The 27,941-nt window shown below is 35.9% G+C and overlaps 2 protein-coding genes across 4 annotated transcripts in view; both read left to right on the top strand.

The window, feature by feature from the left end:
* Positions 1-27,941, top strand: part of LOC135787170 (lysophosphatidylserine lipase ABHD12-like) — a 48,909-nt gene that overhangs the window by 16,879 nt on the left and 4,089 nt on the right. The window contains exons 1-3 of one of the 2 annotated variants that reach the window (XM_065296970.2): positions 26,026-26,207; positions 27,361-27,443; positions 27,546-27,639. The exons of the other annotated variant lie outside the window; for it this stretch is intronic. Of the exons in view, the coding sequence (XP_065153042.1) occupies positions 26,113-26,207; positions 27,361-27,443; positions 27,546-27,639 (272 nt within the window). The 5' untranslated portion in view covers positions 26,026-26,112. Of the gene's footprint in view, positions 1-26,025; positions 26,208-27,360; positions 27,444-27,545; positions 27,640-27,941 lie in introns of those variants that run through there. 2 annotated transcript variants of the gene reach the window in all.
* Positions 48-18,944, top strand: LOC135787166 (transmembrane 9 superfamily member 3-like). Of its 2 annotated transcripts, none has more exons than XM_065296964.2 (15): positions 48-318; positions 6,808-7,003; positions 7,219-7,341; positions 7,665-7,825; positions 8,080-8,157; positions 9,209-9,340; positions 9,788-9,954; positions 10,255-10,352; positions 10,683-10,813; positions 12,309-12,448; positions 13,053-13,121; positions 13,226-13,372; positions 15,701-15,784; positions 15,989-16,065; positions 18,629-18,944. In XM_065296964.2, exons 1-15 carry the CDS (start codon positions 229-231, stop codon positions 18,745-18,747), a joined length of 1,812 nt encoding a protein of 603 aa, XP_065153036.1. In that variant the 5' UTR covers positions 48-228; the 3' UTR covers positions 18,748-18,944. The 2 variants fall into 2 exon arrangements, with proteins under 2 accessions (XP_065153036.1, XP_065153035.1); XM_065296963.2 differs by having other exon boundaries at positions 13,050-13,121.

The raw sequence follows: 27,941 nt of genomic DNA, 5'->3' as shown, positions 1-27,941 counted from the left end.
ACCCACCAAACAAGAGAGAACGCTTGTAAAACCTGTTGCACGCCGTTTCCAGGAAACATTTCGTTCAAAACGTTGCGCATCGGTGTGAGCTTGAACGAGCCCCAGTTTTACGACAAACTCCTATGTGAGCATCTCGAGACAACCACTGTCACGGAACCAGGAAGAAGGAAGGTGGGATACCCCCCAAAAGATACCGTCTCAAATCTGGAAATAATCTTTTAGGAAATAATGGGGCTCTTCAGGTGGAAAATCGCATCGGTTGTGTTGACGACTGTTTTGAGTGTATTATTGCCAGTTCGAGCGGAACACGAGCACAAGGTACGAGAAATTGCGGGCCTCAGTGTTCAGATTTTGTATCGCCTTCAAAGACGATTGATGTGTTCTGTGTGTTACTTTTGTTTATAGTATGTGTCTCTACACAGTACACACACATATCCGGTTGATCCAGGGTTTTATGTAGCAATGGGATAATTCTGCTGATAACAACGTTTGCTTTTAATGTAAGGTGCTCAAGTGTGTCCACATCTCACGTGAGAATTCCAACAAACATTTAATAAACACTTTTGTTAACTCCTCAAGCGTGTTTTATATCATAAAGATGCAAGCATAAATAATTAGCCAGATACATTTCATGTATTAATTTGGTTCATTTTATTGTTACAGTTTGGTATAGCTTTCTGCAGTGTCTTCTAAACAAGGGGTTTCACGCTGGTGCCCAGAAATTTTTAAGAGAAAAAACACAGTGTAGCCAATTATTTTAAGTTTGTAAACAATTTGCTGTTTATAATTTCACAATTACTATTTACAGAACAAAGTTGAATTTTTCTTTATAAAAATATGTATATATATTTTGGGAAACTGGTGTCACTAACTAAAGGTTCATTATATGTTGGGGTTCCTTCCATCAAAAGTTAAAAAAAAACCTGATATAAACGATTAAACTACTCTTTATGAAACAAGGTTGAAATCTTTAACCGCACATTTGTTCACCTTCGTCCGTAATAAATCAATCAATCACACGGAGTTTCAAGAGATCTGCCTTACTCCCAGGTGTCAAATCTCAGAGATCTAGGATTGTGAATGTTCTCTTTATTGTAAGGTGCCATGGTAAAAAACATTGGACAAAGACGGAGTTTGTAGCATGGTTAAAATAGATTGATGTCTACTGATCCTTTTGTCGTGTTTATTTTTTGAATAATATAGTCTAGTGGATCAGAGCGTTAATCGCTTATTTCCTTTTAACCAAAAATCTCTTGACTCTGTTGAATTCTAGTGTTTGTCTTTTGACATCATTACTGCACGCTCCCTTTATTTCCTTTTAGATGTAGTAGTGTAACTTTACCTGATTTACAGGATCACGCCCTCTCTATTTCTTTGAGTTTAGAAAAGTATTGTATCCTAGCATACTAGGGATGGGACGATATTAAAATATTCATATCATGAGTACAGTGTCCAAAGTTATTACGGTTATCAATATTATAATGGCTGTGTTAAAATGAGATGGAAATGTTTAAAAAAAAACTTATACACACACTGAAAACATTTGAACAGGTTTTATTTTTGAAAAACAATTTAATATTTCATGCCCCTGAAATTATTTCTGTGGTAAAAAAATAAACAAATCGTTCTAATAAGTTTACCGTGAATGAATACAATACTTTATCCCTTAAATGCCTTCTTGTTGTGCAAAAAACGATGTTGCATGTGCGCGCCTGCGTCAAACTGATTCTGGCTGGACAGGATTTACCGCAAGTTTTCAAAATCACGGTAATCAAACACGGTTGTAATGATAATTACATTTTAAACGATATAACCCATGACATTTTATCGTGGTCAACCGTGAAACCGGTAATCTTCCCATCTACGGCAGAATGTCTTTGTGTCTCTGATATCCTACATTGGGTGTATTCATAGAATCTTAAAATAATGTTATGTGGATAAATATAAAGATAAATCTAACAATAACCTGATCAATGACTAGGGTGACTATGGGTCTGATCTGTCTCATGCTGGGGTCTGAAACCCCAAATGATTTGCTGTTTGTTTTTGGGCAACTTTTGTACTTTTCAACAAATAAGTTCAGTTCAATTGGTTGGTGAAAAGGTCAGTTGGGTTTTATCTCCATATATTTTTTCAGTTAGGTTTTGATTTATCAGTGCATTAGACAATAAACCCCTTCATAAACATTTCTCAGCTTGGTTTGTCTGTGTAAACTGTAAGTATATGGCAGGCAAAAACGTATTTAATGTAGTTTATTGATCAATATTATTATGATTACAGTGAAGGAAAATATTTAACAATAATGATTTCTGTTTAAATCTTACATCCTTATGTATATAAGTACCTATTTACAACATCTGAGAAAAGATTTTTGTTTTATTTACATGTCAAGGTTTACATTTGATTCAGCCATATTTTTTATACCTATAAACTTTCTACCGCAGTCAAATAGGAAAGGTATAACAGCAAACTAGAATGAAATCTAATATATTGAATCAAAATTTGATTTAAAAAACAAGAATTAATTATTTTGAATCCATTCGTAACCATGAGTCAATTTGAATTGTGGGCTCTTAAAAAATTAAGAACCTTAGAACCTCTTAAACCCCCAACAAAGAATGCTTGTCTTGTCGCAGAAATGTAAGATTAATGGCCTTACAGAGTTCCCTGGCTGTGCACTGGTTTTGATGTATCTGCAAACAGTATTTCTTTTTTAAAACAAATTTCATAGTTGGTTTGGTAGTTACTTAGCATCTTACCATTTGCCTGCCAATGGTGTTACCATGGTTAAGCTTATGCTTATTATGTTCATGGTTACTCAAAAGTCAGAGCAGAGGTGGCCGATTAATCCACATTTTAAGGCTGGAATATATCTACATGAATTTTGCTTTTGCAGTCTGGACATCTTGACAGTTGTGGCCAAAAGTCATAGAGAATCTCTTACAAAGATTGAAAGTCATTTTGAACAGGGGGAATTGTTTTAACAAAAAACCTATGAGCCTATAGGCCTATTTAAAATACATTTTAAAAATAAATACATTGAGTTTCACTACTTTATGGTCATATACACTTCAGTGCACACAGCCAGGGTCTGAAACACACAGACATCATCAGTTCTCAGATGAATATACAGTATGCGCTAATAATCAGAAGCAGAAATAGACCCTTTTACTGTTTGTACACAATGACGACGTGGCAGCGTATGCGCGCGCATTTAGGCAACGGAAGTATCGTAAGAATCAACAGTGAAGCAACACAAACAGTAAGTTATTTTAAAAAAATTGACTTTATCAACATTTTCAACACAGCTACCAGATCCGTGTACTATAGTGGAGTGGATAAAAGACGTTAGCAGATGGCCAAAAATAAAGTTGCCAGATACATATATACGTATATTAGTATATTATATTAGTGCAACCAAACGTTTTGATGTTGAGAAACCGTTTTAATAAACTTTCTGAGTTGCTACCACGTTAGAACCAATGGGGAATAACACCACTTCTGTTGCCCAAATGCGCGCGCAGGCTATTTGATCACGTGAGCTGTAAAAGGGTCTATACTTTTAATAATCCCAGGGGAAATTACTTTCGTTACAACTTCAGATATACATACATATATTTAACAACATATAATAACAACATATAATATTAATTAAACTTCACAATTTTCAATGTCCATGCGGACGAACATATTTTACTTTCGTTTTTAAGGATCACACGTCGATTAATAGTAAAATATTCACAGTAACTAGTATATTTTTATATATATCTTTTTTTTTACTAAATAGTACTATTACTGTCTTTATAATAAATAATTCATAAATTGAACAAAAATAATAAAGCTTTTAGTTCTGATATTGTATACTTTTATAAAGAAATATATGGTGTATAATTACATTTTTGAATATATTAGGCTTTATATAAGGTTTGTACTCTAAAAATACTTTATTTGAAACAAGAGATAAATAATTTACAAACGTTCTCATCTCACCATATCCACAGGTACAGAGTCGTTATATACAATAAATTTGTAGCATTTAAAAAACATTTAAAAATAGATACAATTGTTTAAAGCAAAGCATTTATTTACTTAGCTAGATGAAGCAGCTCTTTACGCCTTCTAACGTCTCGGTCATCATTTATGTCCAAGAGACTCAATAATAGTCTTTTATCAATCCTTTAATTTTTCATATTAAAAAGCGTTTTTGTGCTGTATCACATATATATATATGTATGTGATAAGCAAACCCGCGTTGTGATCCCGTTAATACTGCATATTATCAACGCGCTAGCAATAGACACTCGCGTCGCGCATTGCGCCGGTTGTATAGCCTAATAAAGTCCAAAGTCTCTCATGAGGGACGAATGCCCAGGGAGTTTAGAATTTCTGTGTGGGCATGCATCAGCCATAGGTGTGTAAGTCTTTTCTGGGTCATGGTGCTACACATGTCTTCAAAAGACGCAAGGCGGAGAATAAGTGCGCTCGGATGAGGCCACGTGATTTGGGTAGGCACAGACAGTAATTAAATTAAAATCCAAAATACACGTAATAACCTACGTGTGTCCAAACTAATTTTTCTAAAATATTCATAAGTAATATATAAATTGTGCAAAACATTTTTACTTTTAAAAAATCTCCCTCTCACCAACCGCGTCCGTGCATGCTGCAAATCATTTTGACAGGTACAATTTAATATTACACAAAATTAAATATAAAAATGTCTTAGCATATCTGGCATTATATTTACAAATGATTAAACCAAATAGTGTGTTCGTGACATTTGAACGTCTTATCTTAAAACCGAAAGTAAATGTGTTTTACTCACAAAAGTTCTGTTCAGGTCAGAATGAGAAAATTGTGATGCTCTTACCTTACTAAATGTTTAAATAGCCATGTAAGGTTGTTATGGTAAAATAAGCCACTTCATTATAATACAAGACCTGATCACAGTTTAAGAGCTTACTTCTGCGATGAAAACCTCTTGCCTATACATTATCCTTCCTGTACAAATGTTGAGCCGATTTTAGAACCAGTATTTTAATTTATGACTTTTGTAGTAATTTGTCCATACTGACCACATTCGAATGTGCTTGATTCATTTAATCTTTTGTGACTCAGGACACAGAATCTGCGCTCTGCACATCCATGTTTATTTCATCTGTCATGAGACACACATTTCAGTTTGTTGTGTTCGGAATGATGTAAAATTTAGCTTGAGTGTGATCCTCCTTAGTTTAATTTATGATGGTTCGAGTATGTAAAGCCTAGTGTATTTAAATCAGTTCAGATTATAAAAAAGAATGTACACTGTTAAAAAAGGGTCAAAATATGTACCCTAACTGTCACTGGGGGAGTACCCTTTAAGTACTAATATGTACTATACTAATATAAAAGGTCCTAATATGTACTATAAGGTACAGATAATTATACCTTTTTTCACAATATTTATCTATGAGGTACTAACTACTAATGAAAAACAATAAAGCTCAGTCTGAACACAAGTTTAATACTCTTATTACAACAAAAATTGTAATTATTTGCAAAACATAGCATTTTCACATCACTTTTTCATTTTCACATAACAAGTCTTAGCTATTGGTGAAACTAATCACTGTAGTTGGTTGCCTCAATATGTAATAACAATCCAGGTAAGAAAATGATTCAAAGTAGTGATGCACCGATGTATCGGCCGCCGATATTTATCGGCCGATTTTTGATTAATTTGAAACCATCGGCATATCGGCAATAGCATGATAAAGGCAGATACCGATTGTTTATTAATTAACTGCATAAAGAAATCCATTATATGTAAAAAAAAAAAAAAGTTAATGTTGTTAATAAAATAAATGCTGAATAGCAAAAACCACCTTTGAAGGTTGTCATGCTGTCTTATTATATTTGTTTTAGCTTAATTTGTGCCTCTCTTATTAGGTTGGTCACTTGAATGTTAATTAGATAAAATCCATGTTCAGTAAAAATTATTTGATGCAGAAATAAACTAGCTAATAGACCAACTGTATAGTATTGTATACAAGTGTTTAATATCGGTATCAGCATCGGCCAGAAGTTGTCTGTTTAAATCAGTATCGGCCCAAAAAATTCCTATCGGTGCATCCCTAATTCAAAAATATTATTTATGGTTAAAAATGTAATGATTATATTCAGTGGTTATGTGAGGTTACCCTTGATGAAGTGGTCGTTGTAAATATGAGTGTATATTGATGGCTCCCATTGTTTTCTCCTCACTGGGGACATACGTTTATGGCACAAAATTCACAAAATCCTCCTCTCTGGGTTCTCTTTTCTGACGGCATTCTGTAGGAGCATAGCCCATGTGTGTCTCTCACAACAACTGACTATTCAGTATTTAGGCTAAACAAAAAAAAATGTTTAGCTTCTTAACCGGCGGACAATGGCAGATAGTGCTCTCTTGCCCTCCATCTGTGCATTCCCCCAAGTACGTATTGTGACACGAAAACTATCAATATGCACCCTTTTGGTGCAAACGTGTACATTTTGAAATGGTTCAGCAGCACTAGTTGTTATATAATTGTTTTAATACCTTGTGTTTTAAGTGTCATCCTAAAAGATTTAAGAGCATTACAGAATTGTAATATATTTCTTTTAAGTTATTTTTTGGGGCTTTATTTAATATTCACAGTAGGAGAGGACAATAAACTACAGGGTGAAGAGAGGGGTATGGGATCGAAGCGAACTCTGGTTGCCAAAAGTGCGTCGGAGCACTGTCCACTACACAATCGACTGTGATATTTTAAACCATTGTTGACTGGTCTCTTTCTTTTGCAGTACGAAGATAACAATGAGGTGCTTCTATGGATGAATACTGTGGGCCCTTATCACAACAGACAAGAGACTTATAAATACTTCTCTCTACCATTTTGTGTCAGTTTGAGGAGAACTATAGACCATTATCATAAGACATTAGGAGATGCACTGCAGGGGATAGACATGGAGTTCAGCAGTCTGGACATTCAATTTAAAGGTATGACTGTATGTAACAGACATTCACCTTTTCAATTTGACCTGATCAAGGTTTACTAAATGGAAGTAATTTCATGAAACAGGCAACTATGAAAATGACTAACTTATGGTCGGAGGACAATCACATGTTGAATGGCTAATAACCATAATATATTGTAATTCTTTTTTTATCTATAATTTTTTTTAGTAATTGCAAAACGGATTTCTCTTTTGCAGATGAGGTGTTGCAGGGAACATATTGTGAAATTGACCTGGACAAAGCTAAAAATGATGCGTTTGTCTATGCCATCAAGAACCACTACTGGTACCAAATGTATATAGATGACCTTCCCATCTGGGGTGAGTAGAAATAAACCAGGAAGCTAAAGTGATTGGTCAGAAAGCTCTACTCAAAGTATCCTAAATGTATGTATTATTGCGCATATTTTCTGAAAAAATAACTACCTTTCACCCTGATATGCATGATAGTTTAATGGTTGACAGCCGTTGAGATAATTAAAATGATATGCCAGCAAGGTTTATAATAGGTACAGTAAAGTAGGGCACTACTCAATTTCCATTTTGATTATCCATAAAAAACATGTTGTTGAGTGTTTACTTTTTTTCTTTCTTTTTTCGTGGATTACTGTAAACTGAAACATCTTTCTATGACATTATTTAAGGAATTGTTGGTGAAGCTGATGAGAATGGGGATGACTATTATCTCTGGACTTACAAAAAGCTAGAAATCGGATACAATGAGAATAGGATCGTGGATGTTAACCTGACCAGCGAGGGGAAAGTCAAGCTTGTTCCAAACACAAGAATTAGCATGTCTTACTCTGTGAGTAAATCTTAAAAACTTACGAAATCTACTAAATAGTCATTTGACTATTAAATGTGATTTTATTTGTTTAGTTTTCCAATTCGCTTAGCATAGCTACATTGCCCTTTAAAAAACAAAAACGTATTGTATATAAAGTTTATTGTTGTCATGTAATAATGGCCTCTGGACTACTTTACATGTATTATATTTCTGTTCGTCTGGATTTCATTTGTTGGCTTTTTTGACTATAATCTTTTTGGTTTTTCTCACAGGTTAAATGGAAAAAATCTGATGTGAAATTTGAGGATAGATTTGACAAATACCTTGATCCATCATTCTTTCAACACAGAGTAAGTAATGCACATTAACTCCTAGTCTATATCCTGGTGTAACGGGGCTGTTTATAATGGTATTAGTGATGCACTGATGTATCGGCCGCCGATATTTATCGGCCGATTTTTGATGAATTTTAAACCATTGGCATATCGGCAATAGCACGAGAAAGGCCGATACCGATTGTTTATTAATTAACTGCATAAAGAAATCCATTATATGTAAAAAAAAAAAAAAAATGAGTTAATGTTGTTAATAAAATAAATGCTGAATAGCAAAAACCACCTTTGAAGGTTGTCGTGCTGTCTTATTATATTTGTTTTAGCTTAATTTGTGCCTCTCTTATTATGTTGGTCAGTTGAATGTTAATTAGATAAAATCCATGTTCAGTAAAAATAATTTGATGCAGAAATAAACTAGCTAATAGACCAACTGTATAGTATTGTATAATTCCTATCGGTTCATCCCTAGTATTAAGATGCGTTTTTGTCAATCAGATCACAAGTGGACGACGCTAAAGACAGGTGCTTACTTCACCCACTTTCACATCAACTTTCAACCACATTCAGTGATAGTGGAAAACACTTTCGACCAGATTGCTTTTGTGGTGTAAATGCTCAGGTGATCAAATGCGTTCGAGCAGCCACCAAAAAGCGCTTACTCTCCACCCATTTATTATCTAATGTGATGTACCAAGCACAATGTTTTACATGTTTTCTGACTTCTAGCACAAACACACAGTGTACAGCGCTAACTTTAGGCTTTCATTGATAAAACCAAAGCGGCTGATCTCTGTGTCTTTCATTAGTTTCATTTTGCGAGCATGTGAAAGTTGCGCAAGCTTATTTCATTAATTGTGCTGAAATATCAGAAAAGGCTCTTACATATACATGTACAAAACATTGTGCAGCATCTACATGTAGATAAATAGCAGGTGTAAACGGACTGTGTTTCTCTCATCCACCTGATTGACAAAAACACATCTTAATACCAGGTGTAAACAGCCTCATGAGATGGAAGACAGTTACAACCAGCACACATATTTATAATGTGTTTTGTACCTTACAGATTCACTGGTTCTCAATATTCAACTCCTTTATGATGGTGATTTTCCTGGTGGATCTTGTTTCAATGATTCTGATGAGGACATTAAGGAAAGACTACGCCAGATACAGCAAAGAAGAGAAAATGGATGACATGGTAATCATTCATATGAGAGAAATATTTTGAATATTTTATTAAAAGCTTTAAAGGGACACTCCATGACTAAAAATGACTAAAGATTTTCGATATTTTTGAAAATATTGAAAATCTAGGACTGACGGAAAATTTAAAGTTGTGATTTTCTAGGCAGATATGGCTAGGAACTATACTCTCATTCTGGCGTAATAATTAAGGGCTTTGCTGCCGTAACATGGCTGCAGCAGGCGCACTGATATTACACAGTGCCCGAAAATAGTTCCCTGCTATTGGAAGGAACCAGATCGGCTAAATTAATTTCAAAACTGTAAAAATCTAATGTTTCACTCTAGGGGAGCTGGAAAATTACCCTTTAAAAAAAATGTGGAGTGTCCCTTTAAGAGCTCCATGTTTAAACAAATCATACTTCTCCTATCCTTTATATTTCGTAACTTTTTTTTCACTCAGGATCGTGATCTTGGAGATGAATATGGATTGAAGCAGGTTCATGGTGATGTCTTCAGGCCATCCAGCCACCCACTGATCTTCTCCTCCCTCATCGGCTCTGGATGTCAGATCTTCTCTGCTTCTCTTATAGTTATTATTTTGGGGATGATTGAGGACTTGTATACGGAGTGAGTTAGACCTCTTACTAACAGAGTGAGAGGCCGCACCAATAAATTATATCATAAAATTTATATATATTTACAAAAACACAGTAAAGAACTTATTAAAAGCATTCAGTTAATTTCGTTAAGAAGATTGGGCAACAGGCATAAATATTTTTCACTGTGTCGGACATAGCTAGGCCCAGTATACCTATGATCATAATAATAGTGATATGCTCTATCAATTGAGCTACAGGAACAATGATTCAAACAAAGCTTTATATTTCTGTTAATAACCTTGTTCATAAACTTTTATGTTTGCCTTAGCAAAATAGGCTCCATGCTTAATACAGCCATATTTGTTTATGCTGCTACATCCCCAGTCAACGGCTACTTTGGCGGAAGTCTGTATGCAAAACAAGGAGGTGTGCAAATATACATATATAGTGTCACAGTAATATACACTGCCTTTCAAAAGCTTTAAAACAGTTAACTGAAATGTTACTTGTTATCTTTTAATATAAAATAGTGGGTTTAAATCTTTAAAGTTACTTTTGTAGACCAAAATATAATTGTGCCATCATTGTAATTTATTGCATTAGAAAACTAAAATTGTATTCTTCAAAATTAGAATGGATAAAGGAAGTGGATAACTTATTTTAGCTTATTTTAAAGTGTTGTTGTAGCAGCATGATGTATATATGACCAGTGTCTTTCAGCAAAGTGATGATAATTTTCATTATATAATTCTGCAGGCAGGAGATGGATAAAACAGATGTTTATTGGAGCTTTTCTGATTCCTGCCATGGTGTGTGGCACAGCATTCTTCATCAATTTCATTGCCATCTATTACCACTCATCCAGAGCCATCTCATTCGGCACCATGGTAAGATTTTCATCTGTCTTCTTTTATGAAGTTTGAAGAGATGGCTGTTTTAAACTATTTCTCATATCAGCTGCTAAGTGTAGGAAAAAGCAATCACTTATTCTCACACTTTGGGCCCTATTTTAACGATCTGAAACGCAAGTACGAAGCGCAAAGCGCAAGTGAGTTTGTGGGCGGATCTTGGGCACTGTTGCTATTTTCCCAGCGTGAGAAATAACTCTTGCGCCAGGCGCAAATCAATAAGGGGTTGGTCTGAAGTAGGTTCATTATTCATAGGTGTGGTTTGGGCGTAACATCAAATAAACCAATCAGAACGCTATCCAACATTCCCTTTAAACGCAAGGGCGCAAGTTCCATGGCGGGTTGCTATTATTATGACGGATTTACCAGGCGTACGCCAGGAGCGGTTTACAGCCGAGGAGACCCCCGTTCTTGTAAGAGCAGTCAAAGACAGAGAAGTTGTTTTGTATGGGGATGGGAGAAACCCGCCCAAATCAGCGTAGGTTAAACAGGTGTGAGAGGAAATAGCCACAGTCTCATCAGCTGGCATCCCCATCGTTGCGCCAAGCACTACAATGATGTCAGGAGACGGGGAATCCCAATCTTGCCAGCATAAATCGTGCACGCCGTGTAACGGCGGGTGGATCTGCCTCTACACAGACGCCAGCAGAGGACATCGCTGCTTCCACCCTCACCGCTGAAAGGGTTTGGGGGCTTTGAAATCGGACCCAAGAAACGCAAGCAAGGGTCCAACCCCAAAGTACTCTTACAAATGAAGTTCATATACATTAAGGTTTCTTATGAAAACATTTTAATTATTATTTACATAAAATAAACGTAATACAGCCACACAACAAACTTATGAAAATATTTTAATCGTTATTTGCATGAGAATTTTTTAACGCAGCCACACAATAAATAAAAACTATCACCACAATGCTCACCACTATGATTTCCCTTATCTCGTGTATTAATATTTTTTAGTGTAACAATTTATGATTTGCAAAAATAACTGTTGTATCTGTGTAGATTAGATAAGCAAACTGTATGCGCGTTGTGCACGCTATACATTATGGTCAAGCATGCGCCCTTAAAATAGCATAATGAACAACGCGCAAAGCGCCACTGACTTTAAACTTTTTTTCTGGTCAGTGGCGCAATTGTTTTTTGAAACTGCAAATAGCATCAAGAATGGTTTGCGCCGGAACACGCCTCTTTTTTTTGCGCTGAACCGCCCAGGGAGCGCAAGTTCATTCCCTAGTTTGCCGACGTGCGTCTGTGGATGGAAAAGTCAATTGCGCTGGGTGCAAGATAGGGCCCTATATGTTATTATATCACTATTGGACTTTGTTCTAGGCACATTAATGTCATTTAGTCATAAATCATTTTAAAATTATGAATTTCACAGTAGGCAGTCCTAAAACACTCAGTTATTGTACCTGTTGGAAGAAAATTTGCACACATTTAAATATCATGGATGTTTTTTCTTGCTTAGGTTGTAGTCTGCTGCATCTGTTTCTTTGTAATACTGCCACTAAACCTGGTGGGGACAATCCTGGGAAGGAAGTTGTCTGGCCAGCCCAACTCTCCCTGCAGGGTAAACGCTGTACCCAGGCCCATACCTGAAAAGAAATGGTAATTTCCTCAACCATGCTTCATAGTCACATACCTGCTTTGGTTTTCTCGTAGCTGCCTTTAAATGTTTCATTGTGTTTTCTGTGATTATGTAATGTTTAAAAGCTCACAAAACACACACTGTTTCTGCATATGTTAATCTAAACATGAGGCAGACCAATTTTATCTTACTAGGCATACACCGAGTCAGCTCTCCTGTCAGTCAAATATTGAAACGTGATGGCTTTTGAATCTTTGGCTTGCTGTTAACTGTCATATTAGCAGAAACTTTAAAAAGATGGCACTTGCTCTGACCTTGATCGTGGGTGAGAGGTGCACAAACACACACGATACATTGTGTGAGTGCAGAATCTACTGTAAACTACTGTCACCACAACATTAAGGCCCGCCTCTCTCTAAATTCAATTTAACAATGGAAAAACTTGAATGATGTCACATTTCGAGTATAGGTTATTATTACCATACTTGAGAAAAATGTCACAATTTCACTTTCCATGCAGTATCACTTTTTCTTCTTGACATTAATCTAAAACAGATAAAATGACACATTATTAACTGTTTTTTTGTTGTTGTTGTGTTTTTTGTTTTTGTGTGTGTCTAGCAGGTTTATGGAACCAGCTGTTATTGTGTGTCTGGGTGGGATCATTCCATTCGGATTAATATTTATTGAGATGTAAGTGTGCACACTGTGTATGTATTTAGATCCACAATCAATATGTATGTAAATGTTACATGCATAGGCTTCTTAAATACAATACCTCTCACTTTCTTCTTTAGGTACTTCATTTTCGCATCTTTCTGGGCTGATAAGATTTACTATGTTTATGGATTCATGATGCTGGTACTGATGTTCCTGTGCATCGTGACGGTCTGGGTTACCATCGTCTGTACATCCTTTCTTCTCAACGCTGAAGACTACAGATGGTAAGGAGCAATCTGTTAATGTTGTTTGCATTACTTTTTAAAGCGGAACTTCACCCTAAATCAACATTATGCTCCAACACTATATTTCATCACGTTTATGTAGTTGGTTGTGCTGCCATCATATGTACTACTCAATATAAAAAATTAAAGCTTTTAACTGCTACAGTCGACACATCAAATCACCAAAGAAAAATAGACGACTACCATACATATTCTGAAAGTTCTGAATGCGGGCGGGTCTTGAGGCGAGATGATTGACAGTAGATGATGTTATTCTTTGATTGACAGCTGCACAGAATGAGCTAATATTAGCTTGCTTTGCCCGTGTTCATAATAATAACATGATAATAATAACTTTCTACATAGTATGTTTACCGTAGTTACAGAAAATAAGCAACAACTAGGCCAAATGATGTTTTAGATATTTTGACCATTTCACATTACCTGAGTCTGTGGAAAACTGGGCTGAAAATCAGTAGGCCTACTCGAAATCCTTCTGTCGAAAGTGCTGGCTGCATATTCCAATTTTCGAGTAATCTGTTAATGGTGTGTCAACTGAAGGTTGCGTTAAGGTAAACAATAAAAACTCCCAGTGGCCTGAATTTGTTGTCGTTACATCCACATACTTCACAGGTTCTAGTCATCTTGGGTTTTGGTGATTTCCCCTTCAGAGACAGTTGCTCTTTGGTCGGGTTCGTCTGCTGGCTAACTTCAAGTTTACTTAAATGGATTTGAGAGCAGGTTGAGGGTAAAAGAAGCTATTATGCTTTTTCAACTTCATGTGGCACCGCAAGAATCGACAGCTGGATGACGTCAAAGTACAGCAAGAGTGATTCGTGAAATCATACGGAGGAGTTTGCTTTTAAATCGCTCATGCAGTTCTTGCGGCGCCGCATGAAGTCGAACAAGCCTGAAGGTTGCATCAATCAGTGGGTGGAGCTAATGACTCAATTTTGCGCAGTGCATTCTGGTTAATTGGCTCCATCAATGATCGTTACAAAAATTCCGCTTCAACAAACTATAAATCTAATTTATCGAAATCGTGCAAATTTCTTTTTTTTTTCTCAAGTAAAATGCAAAATAGAAATAAATTATCTGTGATAACAGGCTAGAATGTCTAGGGTTCAATTCTGCTTTACACTCTTAGAACGGAGTGTCTTATGCTTTTAACACATTATGTGTCATTTTGTGTTAAAGGAATAGTCAATTTTCTTAAAAATCCAGATAATTTACTCACCACCATGTCATCCAAAATGTTGATGTCTTTCTTTGTTCAGTCGAGAAGAAATTATGTTTTTTGAGGAGAACATTACAGGATTTTTCTCATTTTATTGGACTTTAATAGAGCCCAACACTTAATACTTAACTCAACACTTAACTCAACACTCAACAGTTTCAAAGGACTCTAAACGATCCCAAACGAGGCATAAGGGTCTTATCTAGCAAAACGATTGTCATTTTTGACAAGAAAAATTTAAAATATGCACTTTTAAACCACAACTTCTCGTCTAGGTCCGGTCCTGTGATACGCCAGCGTGACCTCAAGCAATACGTCATGACGTCAAGAGGTCACAGAACGCGAAACTACGCCCCAGTGTTTACGAGTGTGTTGAAAGAGGACCGTTCCGGCGTTGTTGTATGTGGAATGATATTAATTAATGTCTTTGTGTCAGTTATTGTTTACAATGGTCCGCAAATTTGCGATTCATATATGTTACATGTGACCTTTCTACGTCACTACGCATTTACGTTAGGTCGCGCTGGCGTATCACAGGACCGGACCTAGATGAGAAGTTGTGGTTTAAAAGTGCATATTTTTAAAAATGACAATCGTTTTGCTAGATAAGACCCTAATGCCTCGTTTGGGATAGTTTATAGTCCTTTGAAACTCCGTTTAAAAAAACTGTTAAGTGTTGAGTTAAGTATTAAAGGAATAGTCTACTCATTTTCAATATTAAACTATGTTATTACCTTAACTAAGAATTGTTGATACATCCCTCTATCATCTGTGTGCATGCAAGTAAGCGCTGGAGCGCGCTGCGACACTTCGATAGCATTTAGCTTAGCCCCATTCATTCAATGGTATCAAACAGAGATAAAGTTAGAAGTGACCAAACACATCAACGTTTTTCCTATTTAAGACGAGTAGTTATACAAGCAAGTTTGGTGGTACAAAATAAAACGTAGTGCTTTTCTAAGCGGATTTAAAAGGGGAACTATATTTTATGGCGTAATAGCACTTTTGGGAGTACCCCGAGGACTGGAGTTAAGAAACACTGTATTAAAGGAATGTTAATCTGTCATAAAATTAATCTGTGTTTTTTTCAGGCAGTGGACAAGCTTTCTCTCTGGAGCATCAACAGGGGTTTATGTTTACATGTACTCCTTCTACTACTATTTCTTCAAAACAAAGTGAGTTTGTAACTTTTCCTACAGTGGTCATGCTTCAAAAAGTGAAATATAAGTAGTATAAGTTTTTCTGAAGCTATATAATAACTTTGTCTGAGGTACACAATGTTTTAAAGCTTTCAATTTCTATTCAGTTTCCTGAATTATTGTCTTTTTTGTAGTTATTGATCTGATTCCAGTAATAAGCATCGACTCTTGTTTCCTCAGGATGTATGGATTATTTCAGACGTCATTCTATTTTGGCTACATGGCTGTGTTCAGTACTGCTCTGGGTATTATGTGTGGTGAGTACCTTTTAATTTTTATCATAATCATAATTCACCAATTTATTTAACCCCCCCCCCCCCTTTTTGAGTGTGGGGGTGAAAAGGTGATGCACATTTTCAAATTAATTTAACATTCTTTAGTATAGAAGCAAAATCTTTGTCTTTTTTCAAAGAAGGCACTTAAAAGTTTTTCACTGGGGTTGTGAATATTACCGTATTTTCTAGACTTTTAAGTCATTCCAGAGTATAAGTCGCATCAGTCAAAAATGCATTTTGAAGAGGAAGACACATAGATAAGTCGCCTTGGACTATACGTCGTCGTGTTTATTAAAAATGAATAAATATTAATAAATTATTATTTCACAAAATCCAAGCAGAAGAACAGACATTTAATCTGCAGGCTCACAGAACAGCAGGCTGAATAGATGTCCGTATGTTAAAGTATCATAAACAGTTATTTACACGTTAAACAATAGCATACAGAACATACCTGGGAGGCTGAATAGGCTAAATTAACACGACAAGCCAAATCAAGTTCAAAAAGTTCCCAAAGTCATTCCGCATCACTGAATCCATTGAATTACATAATTACAGGAGCAGCATAGATTGGACTCTTACGGCTGTAGATGGTAATGGTTTCTCTTGGTTCATGTGAAATAATTTTGACGTATAAGTCACACCTGAACTGAAGTTCCAGGACCCGCCAAACTATGGAAAAAGTGTGACTTATAGTCCGGAAAATACGGTAAATAAAAAATAGTTAGCAGTTTATTAAAATTAATGCAATAAAGTATATATTTCATATTTACAAAACATAAAAATTAAAATGTTTTATGCCCAAAATGCAAAAAAATAAAGCCATAATGCTGCGTTTACACCAGCCACGTTAGAGGCGTGAAGCGCGAGTGATTTCAATGTTAAGTCAATGTGAAGACGCGTTGACGCGCGTCTGGAGGTCTCGCGGCACGGATGAGGCGTTTGGCAGACATGATTCCGCCTCATTCGCGTCAATGGTGTTTTTTTGCGAATTGCCAGCTGACGCCGGAGTTGAAAAATTTTACCTTTGGCGGAATTTTTAACGTCATGATTTTTAGCCACCCCCCTCTGTTCGCTGATTGGACCTGCAGATTTTTGCAGGAGAAAACGAAACTCTACAGAGCAGTCATAGGCCCTGTCCCAAATGGCACACTCCGGACTTGTGGTCCTCCTCAGAGTCCACACTTTGATGACATCATGTAGTCCAGACTTTAGGGACCCTTGATGCGAGTCCACGTGGGTGCACCGGAGTCGTATTTTGGGACAGACTCGAGCATCACACCGGAAAAAGGTAGAGAAGTTGCCCGTCAGTGTGAACTCCTCCCTTCCGTCGTCTGATTGGTCTGATTGCCCTTTCGCAAGGACTTCTGGGTTGACAAAGTGCGCGAAGCCTGCTGCAGTGCGGGCTTCGCTGAAGACCGCATCAAGGGGGCAAAGGAGGCGCTGATGAGCACACTTCAAAGTGTAAAAATGACAGATGGGACACCCTACGGACTCGTAGACTAAGCGAGAACGCGCAATTTAAGGCCACGAGACCGAAAGTCCACATGAAGTGCGCCATTTGGGACAGGACCCCAGACGTACTGCTGAAGCGAAGTGAAAATTAAGCGGAAGCACGTAGGAGGGCGGAGCAAGGCTAATACTAAAATGGAACAACTTTTTTATACTTCATGAACTTCAATTATATTTCTAATATTTCTAAAGTATATTACTTTTTTACCTGGGGGCTCGTGACTTTTTTTAAAAATACATTCTTTTTGCAAAAAGGTGATGAAATATGAACCTCTGAACACTTTTCAACAGTATATAGTTTGTCAAGATTAGTGTTTGTTTACACCTTGTCCTAACTAGACGTGATGCAGCGACACACAATAAAATATATCTTTCCCATGTTAATCAGAGTTTTTGTCCTAACCACCCATGATGCGATAGTGCTATATTTCTATTTTAGAAATGGGTTCTATTCCTGTGACGTCACGGCTGACACATATACAGAGATCTCATCCAATTAAAGTTCTGTGCATTATGAATATTAATAATCAAACAAGAGACTGATTATAGGCATTTAAAAGCAGAAATATATAACAAATCCCTCAAGTTGCACAAGAAAAGTCATAAAAAGCAGAGGGATGGATCAGTGTTTGTTTGTGCACTCTTCAGCTGTAGTGCGAGAGAGCAAAAAACAGAACAAACTCAAACAGAGCAAAATTGGCTTTTATTCGTGATTGACTGTCGTGCTACGCCCCTTTATTGCGTTCTGTAGTGAAATTGCCCATTGCGGGAATCATATCGCACTGCGTCTAGTTAGGACACGGTGTTAGACTAAAGAATTCAACTGCATTTTTATGATAATGAACTTATTTCATCATTCACCCCATGAATACTGCATTTTTATATGCTTTATGTCTTCTTTAGCTCAGTTGATAGAGTATTGTGTTAGGCTTAACAATGCAGCACACTAATAAATAATTTATAGATTGAACGCAGTCAAAAAGTGTCTGTAAAATGTATAAATGCAGTGTCAATAATATTTTTTTGTTTTTAGGAGCGGTTGGTTACATGGGAACAAGTGCCTTTATAAGGAGCGGAAGAACTGAGCTAAAAAACACCAGCAACCCCCTACTCAAGCACATACTCACCCCTATGGATGTAACAGTATTATAAATTTTGTGGTATTCCGGTATCAAATTTTCCAGGTACCGCCGTGGTCACATGATTCAGTAAGTTTTTTTCCAGCCAAGTGGAGCGAGCGGAGGGACACGGGAACTACAATTCCCATAATCCCATGCGTGCCAATCTGATGCCTCTCTACAAGTGGAGCGAAAAAAAACCCCACTGCACTTTGTACATTTTGACATGTTCAGTCTTGTTTAATAAACACTTATGGCAGTTTTTCCAAGTCTTCATTTGTTTTTTCCTTCCTGTAAATGTTTCAATAATTACCATACCGCAGGCATCATACCGATATGCTACCGTGCCGTGATTTGTTTTTTATACCGTTACATCCCTACTCACCCCTGCACTACAAAGCAGCAAGCAACCCCCTGTATACGGCTCAACAGCTAATGGCCTGATCAAGATGTGAATTAATGCAGCCAGAAATATGATGAAAATTATATTTTCCTAGTTTGGCATCCCCCCCCCAAGGCGACTGTTTACTGGGGCTTTCTCATGCAACGCTCATCGCATTTTAAGTTTTACTCTAGATGAGGGAAATGTCAAACAAATATCCAACTTTTCCTTTTACACTGATTCGATTAGTTGAGCTAATCCTATTCTTTAATCGTGTTATACATTGAGAGGAAACATAAGAAAAGGTGTAGCCAGGTGACCAGGAGGTTATAAATATATAGGACACATAACCTTATAACTGCCCAAAAAAAAACACACACACAACGCACATATCATCAGACAACATACAACATATGTATGTGTATCACAAACATATAAACAGACCAAAAGAGAGTTTTAATGAAATAAATTAAGCACAAATTTTCACCAAAAACTTTAAATGGATCCAAAAAATGGTTGCATTTTGAATCGCCATTATTAAGGTTATGGTCTATGGTTAAGTGTCATATTTCAAACACAATCAGCCTCAACACTTTCATGCCAATCCAGGACATGAGATTTTAAAATGGAAATGGAAAGAAATGGGGAAAAAGTTTAGTCTTAATATTCAACATATCATGTTCCTCAATAACAATGAAATCATAATTGGAAAAAATATGAGGAATGTAAGCAACAGACATGAATATTATTCCAAAGACTGGACCACAGAACGGAGCAATAGAGGATGGCCAATACAAAAACAAAAAGAAAGGATGAACTTTTCACTTCCTATCCCTGCATGTACAGAAAAATAATCTATTTTTAAAAATAATAAATTTTAAGTGAGAGCCAGAAAGTATATTGCTATCTGAAATATTGCCAAAGACGGTGTTACAGGCTGCAGGAAGGGAGACGCAGCGTCTCGTTCCCTTCTCAGAGAACAACAGTTACATACGTAACCCGGGACGTTTTCATGTGTCAAACACAACTATGCAAAAAAGCATTTTGTTATGAATCAACATTCGCATAAAGAAGATATCAGCATTTGAAGCGAACAGTGTAGCACGTGTGCTTAAAAAGTCTAGAATTTTTATGATATTATCTTACAATACACAGTGAAAAATATGGATTTTTTCAGAAAACTTCTTGCATTAAATAGATTCAAGCACTTTCAATAGAGCTATATCACACGACTCCGAGAGCGATATTGCTTTTATACAACAGTTTGATGGCACCTGTTTGAAAAACAAAAACTAGAAAACAACAATAGAGTTATTTTAAAGGCCTCTTTGTTTGGGAACTACTTTCTTCCGCCACGGACTTGAAGGTCAGAATGACAGGTAACACTTTCGGCTGTTTTGAATCTCATAATAACTCAATGGACGGAATCGCCGTTTTTAAATATTACAATTTCTTGGTCACAAAGTGTAGTTTTAAGATTAGTTAAGTCGAGAATATATATTTATAATATTCAAATCTGCAGTCGATTAGTAAAGATAGCGCCTGTTTGCAAAGCAAAGCAAGAGGTTGAAATCCAGTATGTGATTTGTGTGTGTGCGAAATAGACAAATTCTTTGAAGCAGCTGGGCCTGATATATCTCTCTTTTGCTTTAATGCCAGCATGCACTTACTTCTCAAGTTTGAGGAGAAACAGACAATACTGCTAGGCACATTTTAATGACATGGGCAGGTGTTGCTTTAATTATGTATTAAACATCTCATAATGAAAGCGGCATGAAAGTCAGACAAACTGTTGTTGGCATGGAAAACCTGGCACAAAAATGAATAACATACCTCTTCTTTAACTGTCATGTGCTGCTGTGATGTTGGCTTTGGTACATCGGTCTCCTCAGGTTGTCGCTCTGTACTAAGCTTCTCCTTTTTAGCCTTAGTAGGTTTTGGCTCTTTGGTTTGGCGACCCTCTTTGTGACTTTTTTCGTATCAGCCGTTCCATCTTTCAACTTCTGCTGTCCACCTTTTATTTTGCCATCATCTAACTCTGGTAACCATTCTTCTAACTCTTCACTTTAATCTTTGATATGACTGGGTGTTCTGTAACAGGGTGACATTTTTTATTCATCCAGCACACAGACAGAATATAAAACAGTAGGCAGTTAATATTACGTTATGTTAATAAATATTTTAAGTAAATATTATACCATTTTGCATCAGTGTGAATAACATTACTGAGGAACACTTAAACAAGTGGTTTTGCACCTATTTGGCTCCCCCTACTGGCTTAAAGGAATAGTCTACTCATTTTCAATATTAAAATATGTTATTACCTTAAAGAGTAACTAAACCCTAAACCAACTTTTTTTAGTTAATGATCTGTAAGAATGATGCTTTATTAGTGCTGTGCATTGATTTTAGTAAGTTTTTTGACATTTGGATATAAAGTGTTTCAAAACTACAATATATGATGTAAAAACGTCTGAGTGCTGCCCTCTTCAGGTTGAACGGTGGCTACTGCAGTTGAATTTTCCTATTGGATGTTGGGTCCAAGAAATGACTCGTGACGTAAGCAGGTTCAAGCTCACCACGCCCTTGTTACGATCTCACCACACACTTAGTTCGTCCCCTCTATCTCCGTTGGGATCTGCCCACTTTTCTTGCATTTTTCAAATATTGCAGTGGGTGGAGTCAGGCTCTGACCAGGGGTTTAGTTACTCTTTAACTAAGAAGAGTTGATACATCCCTCTATCATCATAGTGCGTGCACGTAAGCGCTGGGGCGTGCTGCGACACTTCGATAGCATTTAGCTTAGCCCCATTCATTCAATGGTATCAAACAGAGATAAAGTTAGAAGTGACCAAACACATCAACGTTTTTCCTATTTAAGACGGGTAGTTATACGAGCAAGTTTGGTGGTACAAAATAAAACGTAGCGCTTTTCTAAGCGGATTTAAAAGAGGAACTATATTGTATGGCGGAACAGCACTTTTGGGAGTACATCAACTCGCCTGAAAAATCCGCTCCCCTTCTCCCTCTCATTATGGTAGAGGGAGGGTGTTACTGCGCCGAGTCGAAGTACTCCCAAAAGTGCTGTTCCGCCATACAATATAGTTCCTCTTTTAAATCCGCTTAGAAAAGCATTGAGGGATGCTTCTCTCCACTGTTGCATCTCTGTTACAATCTCAGATGGAGACTTGGAACTGGTCAATGTTTTCCCATCCTACAACACGAACTGTACAGACTTTGGTTGATCTGCTACAGTCTCTATTTGGGGAACAATGTGTTAATGCATTGTAAAAAGTTGGATTAACTTATAAAATGACTTTAGTTGGTAACACCTAAAAATTTGAGGTTTATTTCAAATTAAATCTTCTTATTTTAAGTTAAACATTTAAGTTGAAAATATTTAAATATTTTAGGTGTTACCAATTTAAGTTACACCAAAATGTTTTTTTACCTTAAATTTTTCACTTAAAGTGAGAACATTTAGTTTATAAAACTTATTTTTGTTAGGTGTGACAAAGTAAGTTTTAGCAGCTTTCACATTTTACAGTTCAGCAGTTTTAAAAGGAGGCATCTAGAAATACTGAGGACAGTGTGTTCATTTTATTGTTCATTTTATTGTATTAAGGATTTTAAAAACTAGTCAATAATGGATTGAATGAAATATAACAAGAAAATTTTATAATTGGGATATGATGGATAAAGTAAAATTCACTTGAAATTTTATCCTTTTACTTCTTCAAATATTTAAGTAAATTCATATTTTAAGATCAGTATGTGTTGTAAACAATCATCTTGTAGATATACGTTTCACTTATGCCCTTCTTTTTTTAGTTTTATTTAAAGTTCTCATACATTCAGAGAAAGAAAAACATTTTGATCTTCCCATCTGATGACAAGTACAGATCATTATGTCACTAAGAAAAACATTAAGATAATTCAACTAATTAAGATAAATAAAAAAAAAATGATTTTAATAGTATGTTCAGAGATATGTTAAATACATAAACGCAGATCCAGAAATACAGAGTTTTTTTATTTTGTTCCTTATATGCTGCTTTTTTGATAGTTTGAAAGAAATCAGAACCCCCCTTATGATTCTTCATGCTGAAGACGAAATTTATATTACAGCTGCTTAATTTACATTTGCAAATAAACAATGCATTTTACATTATTTTATTGGATTATTTTTAGGTGTTAACCTATTGGCAAATCCCTACGTGCCTTTTACTGTTTTTGTATAATAATATATAATAATTCCATTAATTTAACACTAAACATTAATAAATTATAATTTATAACGTTTTAAATAAGGATATTTATTGTGTTAATAAGGATATTTAATGCAGTCCAGCTCAATGCAAATGACTATGAATTCAAGGTCCATAAGATTCTTCTTTACATATATAGCTGGTGACCATAACAGTCCAAGACAAATATCAACATCTTGCCAATAGTTGAATGTTAAATGTTAGGCTAGAAAGCATCAGGACCGTCTGGAGTCCAGTGTCTCAAAAGTCTTTATAAAATTAGCGCGCAAGCACGTACCTATAATTTCTTTGGGCTTATAATATACAACCTAACACATGAAGAGCAATAAGCTGTTTAAACGTGCAATGTTCTTCTTCTTCTTCTTTGCTTTATTGGCGAATCACATCTCATTGGTGCATACCGCCACCTACTGTACAGGAGTGTGCAAAGGGACTTAACAGACTATAATCAGACTATCAAAAAAAACAAAAAAAAAAAAAACAATTAGGGATCCTAGATCCTCTTAATTAAACCTGACTCACTCAAAAAGATAAATGGGGATTTGATCTTATCACTCTTCATTCCTTCTTCCTTAAGGGTGTTTTCTATGCCACTTTCAGCCTCTCTCTCTTTCCATTGTTGTCTATATTCTGTGTACTTCCTGCAATTAAACAAAACATGATCTACATTTTCCATAACTTGACATTCAGTACATAGACCGTTATTCTTCCCTATTATCCTGAGTGTGCCATTAAGACCTGTATGACCCAATCTTAGTCTACTATAAACCACTTCTTCCCTTCTGTTAAGACCTAATGTTATTCTTTTCTTCCACACATTTTCCTGAATTGTATGGTAATGCCTTGCATTGTATTCTACCTTCCATTCATTTTGCCATTTTAGAAGCATTTCTGATTTTATTTTAGCTTTGGCTTCACCTTTCCCAATTGAAATATTTATTTCTATATTTTCTTTTTCTAACATTTTCTTCGCAATTTTGTCAGCCATTTCATTTCCTTTTAACCCAACATGTGCTGGAACCCAACAAAACTGAACTAAAATTCCAAGGTTCTTTATACTCAATAAAATATGTCTTGCCTCTAATATCAAATCCTCTCTAATTGAATTTGCAGTTTCTAAACTGATCAATACTGCTAAGGAATCAGTACAAATGACAGATCGAATAGGTTTGATCTCTTCAATCCATCTCAAAGCAGTTATTATTCCAACTAATTCTATAGAATAAATTGATAAAAAATTGTTCAATCTATAGCCATATTTTTTATTAAACATAGGAATATATATCCCAATTCCACAATGACCATTTCTCAGATCTTTTGACCCATCTGTAAATATTTTAACAAAACCATAATATTTAGATATAAGATGTCTTTGGCTGCATTCTACAAGGCTTTTTACATTAGGCTGATCTGCTTTTTCATTCAACAATTCTATATCAATGGATGGTATAGGTAGCATCCATGGAGGAACTGGACTCATCACAAGTGCAGGACTAAAATTAAAATGTCGAATTCCATATTTTTCTGCTGTATTTTTAACATGCCATCCAAAACCAGACCCCTTTGATAGGTATTCCCAACATTCATTTAGAACTGATAAGGCAGGGTTATTTATGCTCCCTTTAAGTCTCACCCAGTATGTTAAAGACAATTGATCATATCTCATTTTAAGTGGAGTTTCTTCAGCTTCTACTAATAGAGCACATGTAGGAGTTGTTTTGATCGCTCCTAAAGCAATCCTTAAACCTTTAAACTGTATTCTATCAAGTTTCCTAATAGCTGTTGTACATGCAGAACTATATACTATGCATCCATAGTCTATGGCTGATCTGATTAATGCTCTATATATATACATAAGTGACTGTTTGTCTGCTCCCCATTGTTGCCCAGAAATCATCCTCATAAGGTTTAAAACTTTTTTACATTTAGATTCAATATGCATTATATGATGTTTCCATGTAAGTCTTTCATCCATAAAGATTCCAAGATATTTAAACGTATTCACTCTTTCAAGTGGTTGATTGTATAGCATTATTTTGTGGTTATCTGGTACCTTCTTTCTGGTGAAAAACATTACCTTAGATTTTGATAAAGAAAATTTAAATCCCCAATCTATTCCCCATTGTTCTAGCACTGTAATTTCTTTTTGTAACCTTCCGACAATAAATGGGACATTACGCCCCTTTTTCCATACAACAGCATCATCTGCATACAACAAACCTTCGCCTCCTTTTTCAAATAAATCATTGATCATAATATTAAATAGAATAGGGCTAATAACACTTCCTTGGGGAATGTGCAATGTTCTTCTAACAGCAATCCTCAGTTGTGTGACCGACAGAAAAAACTACATGATGGTTTATTTCCTCGTCGACGTCAACAGCAGGAAGTGGCGTCATTTTGGAGCTCGAAATATATAATAAAAGCTTACCAGCATATTTCTTATATTCAGTTTATATATTATATTTATTAAATTTTTCTTTGTAAATATTTTTAGATTGCTTTCACTATGCTTTATTTAATATATAAGCTATGCACATTCAAAACACGCCAAAGTGACAACCCAAAACTTGGAGGAAACCCTGTTTTTGCCTAATGTTAAGATGCATGACTAAAAGTCCATGCCCTTTAAACTTTTACACCCATCCGCGTACGTGAGTTACACAGTTTGTAACATTGTTGCCAGGTTGTTTAGAGGTAGAGAGTCTTCTCTTGCTAAACCGCAGTGGGAGTGTTCACTATCCTCAAAATGAAGAGAAGAGTTAATCAAACTGAAAGCAAAGTTACATCTGCAGAAAAACCGCAGCGCGCTGGTCGTCATAAGGACTCAAATGTGCAGTCAAGGTAACATTTGTTGCACAAATTAAGAATATGTTATTTTACTTTGGTCAGCCGCAGTTTGAAAAAACACAGTCTTCTTTTTAAAACACGATCTGTCAAGCCAACCGCGATATATACTTTTCATGGCGCACCTAATGTGTTGTTTACGGTCATTTCTAGGCACGCGCGCTTTTCAAGCTGTATTGTTATTTCACCCGTGAAACTTGTGTTAAAAACTGAATTTATAATTAATAGAAAAAAAATTGTAGATAGGTGGAGTAATGACTTATTTCTAACATTAACATTAAACAAATTGACATTCGTGGCGCAAGACATGATACACCCTTATGTCAAGTTAACAGATAAAGTGAGATAAGCTTTAAAAGCGGGGTGCCTAAATTGCCGTAAACAATACAGTAGGCGCGCATAAGAATCTGATAGGCTACGCGACTGGTTTCACCAGCATTTATTAAAACTGCGACTGGCTGGCTTACTTGCACAGCAGTGGACTTTACTCTCATATAAAGATAATGACAACAATAACAAGCACTATATGAAACAGTGATGCAATAAGCATAAGACTAAATGTCGTTGGATGTAAACAGATAAAGGTGTCAGAACTGAAAATGAAGAACTGAAAAATAAGTGTTATAAATTTGAGTAAATAAAAATAATACTTCATTAACATATCAAGTAGATATTGTTACAGAAATGATTGCTTGGTGGTTGCAATGCTACATAATTCTCATTGGGAACGGAAAGTAGGCCTATACTTAAAGGAACAGTATGTAGGATTGTGGCCAAAACTGGTACTGCAATCACACAACTGGTGGCCAATGCACAACATGACAACATAAACATCAGTTGAGGGCTGCAACTCCACTTTTTAAAGGACAATATCCTGACCAGACCACTGTTGTGAGTGATATAAGTATTTAAAATTAAAATGATTTCTTAATGTCTAGTGACATATCAGGGCAATTTTATGATTAATTGATATAAATTTCTTACATACTGTTCCTTTAAACAATAGCCTTCCTTTATTACACATTGACAATGAGAAGTCCAGTTGTTAGCGAATTAAGTTTACTTGGCATTGGACTACGAAAATGTGTAGCTTTTAGTTTGCTTTCCTATATTTATACCCAGTTTCTGTTCTTGTTCTTCTTCACCATAGATCACAGGGTTCGGTGTGGACTAAAGTTGTAATTCTTGCACTCTGCATCCTGACAATACCATTTCTTCTGCAATTCTTCACTGGTATAACACAACCTTTCTATTCCAAATGAATATTGGTGTGTTATAAAGAAAATTTCTCATAGTCTTGTGATGTTTCATAATTTTAAATGTGTATTTTTCCAGCTTCTGTTGACCTCAGCCGACCTTCAGATGTAGGTCTCAATTATACTATAAATTTCTACCTAGAACCTGAGGCAGGGGTGAGAGTGGGCGTGTGGTTAGTTTTGAAACACCCACATACACACACACATTCTGGTTTCCATGTTTTGTGGGGACATTCCATAGACGTAATGCATTTTATACTATACAAACTGTATATTCTATTCCCCTTACCTACCCCATTCCCTAACCCCAATCATCACAGAAACCCTTCTCCTACCTCACATTTTCAAGAAACATAATTTTGTTAGATTTATAAGCTTGTTTCCTCATGGGGACATCAAAATGTCCCCACAAGGTCACAAAATAACTGGTATTCCTATCTTTGTGGGGACAATTGGTCCCCACAACGTGATAATT

Source organism: Paramisgurnus dabryanus, chromosome 20, assembly GCF_030506205.2.
Source record: "Paramisgurnus dabryanus chromosome 20, PD_genome_1.1, whole genome shotgun sequence".
NCBI classification, from domain to species: domain Eukaryota; kingdom Metazoa; phylum Chordata; class Actinopteri; order Cypriniformes; family Cobitidae; genus Paramisgurnus; species Paramisgurnus dabryanus.
Note: the sequence above shows the minus strand (reverse complement) of the source record. Positions and strands in the feature narration are given on the sequence as shown.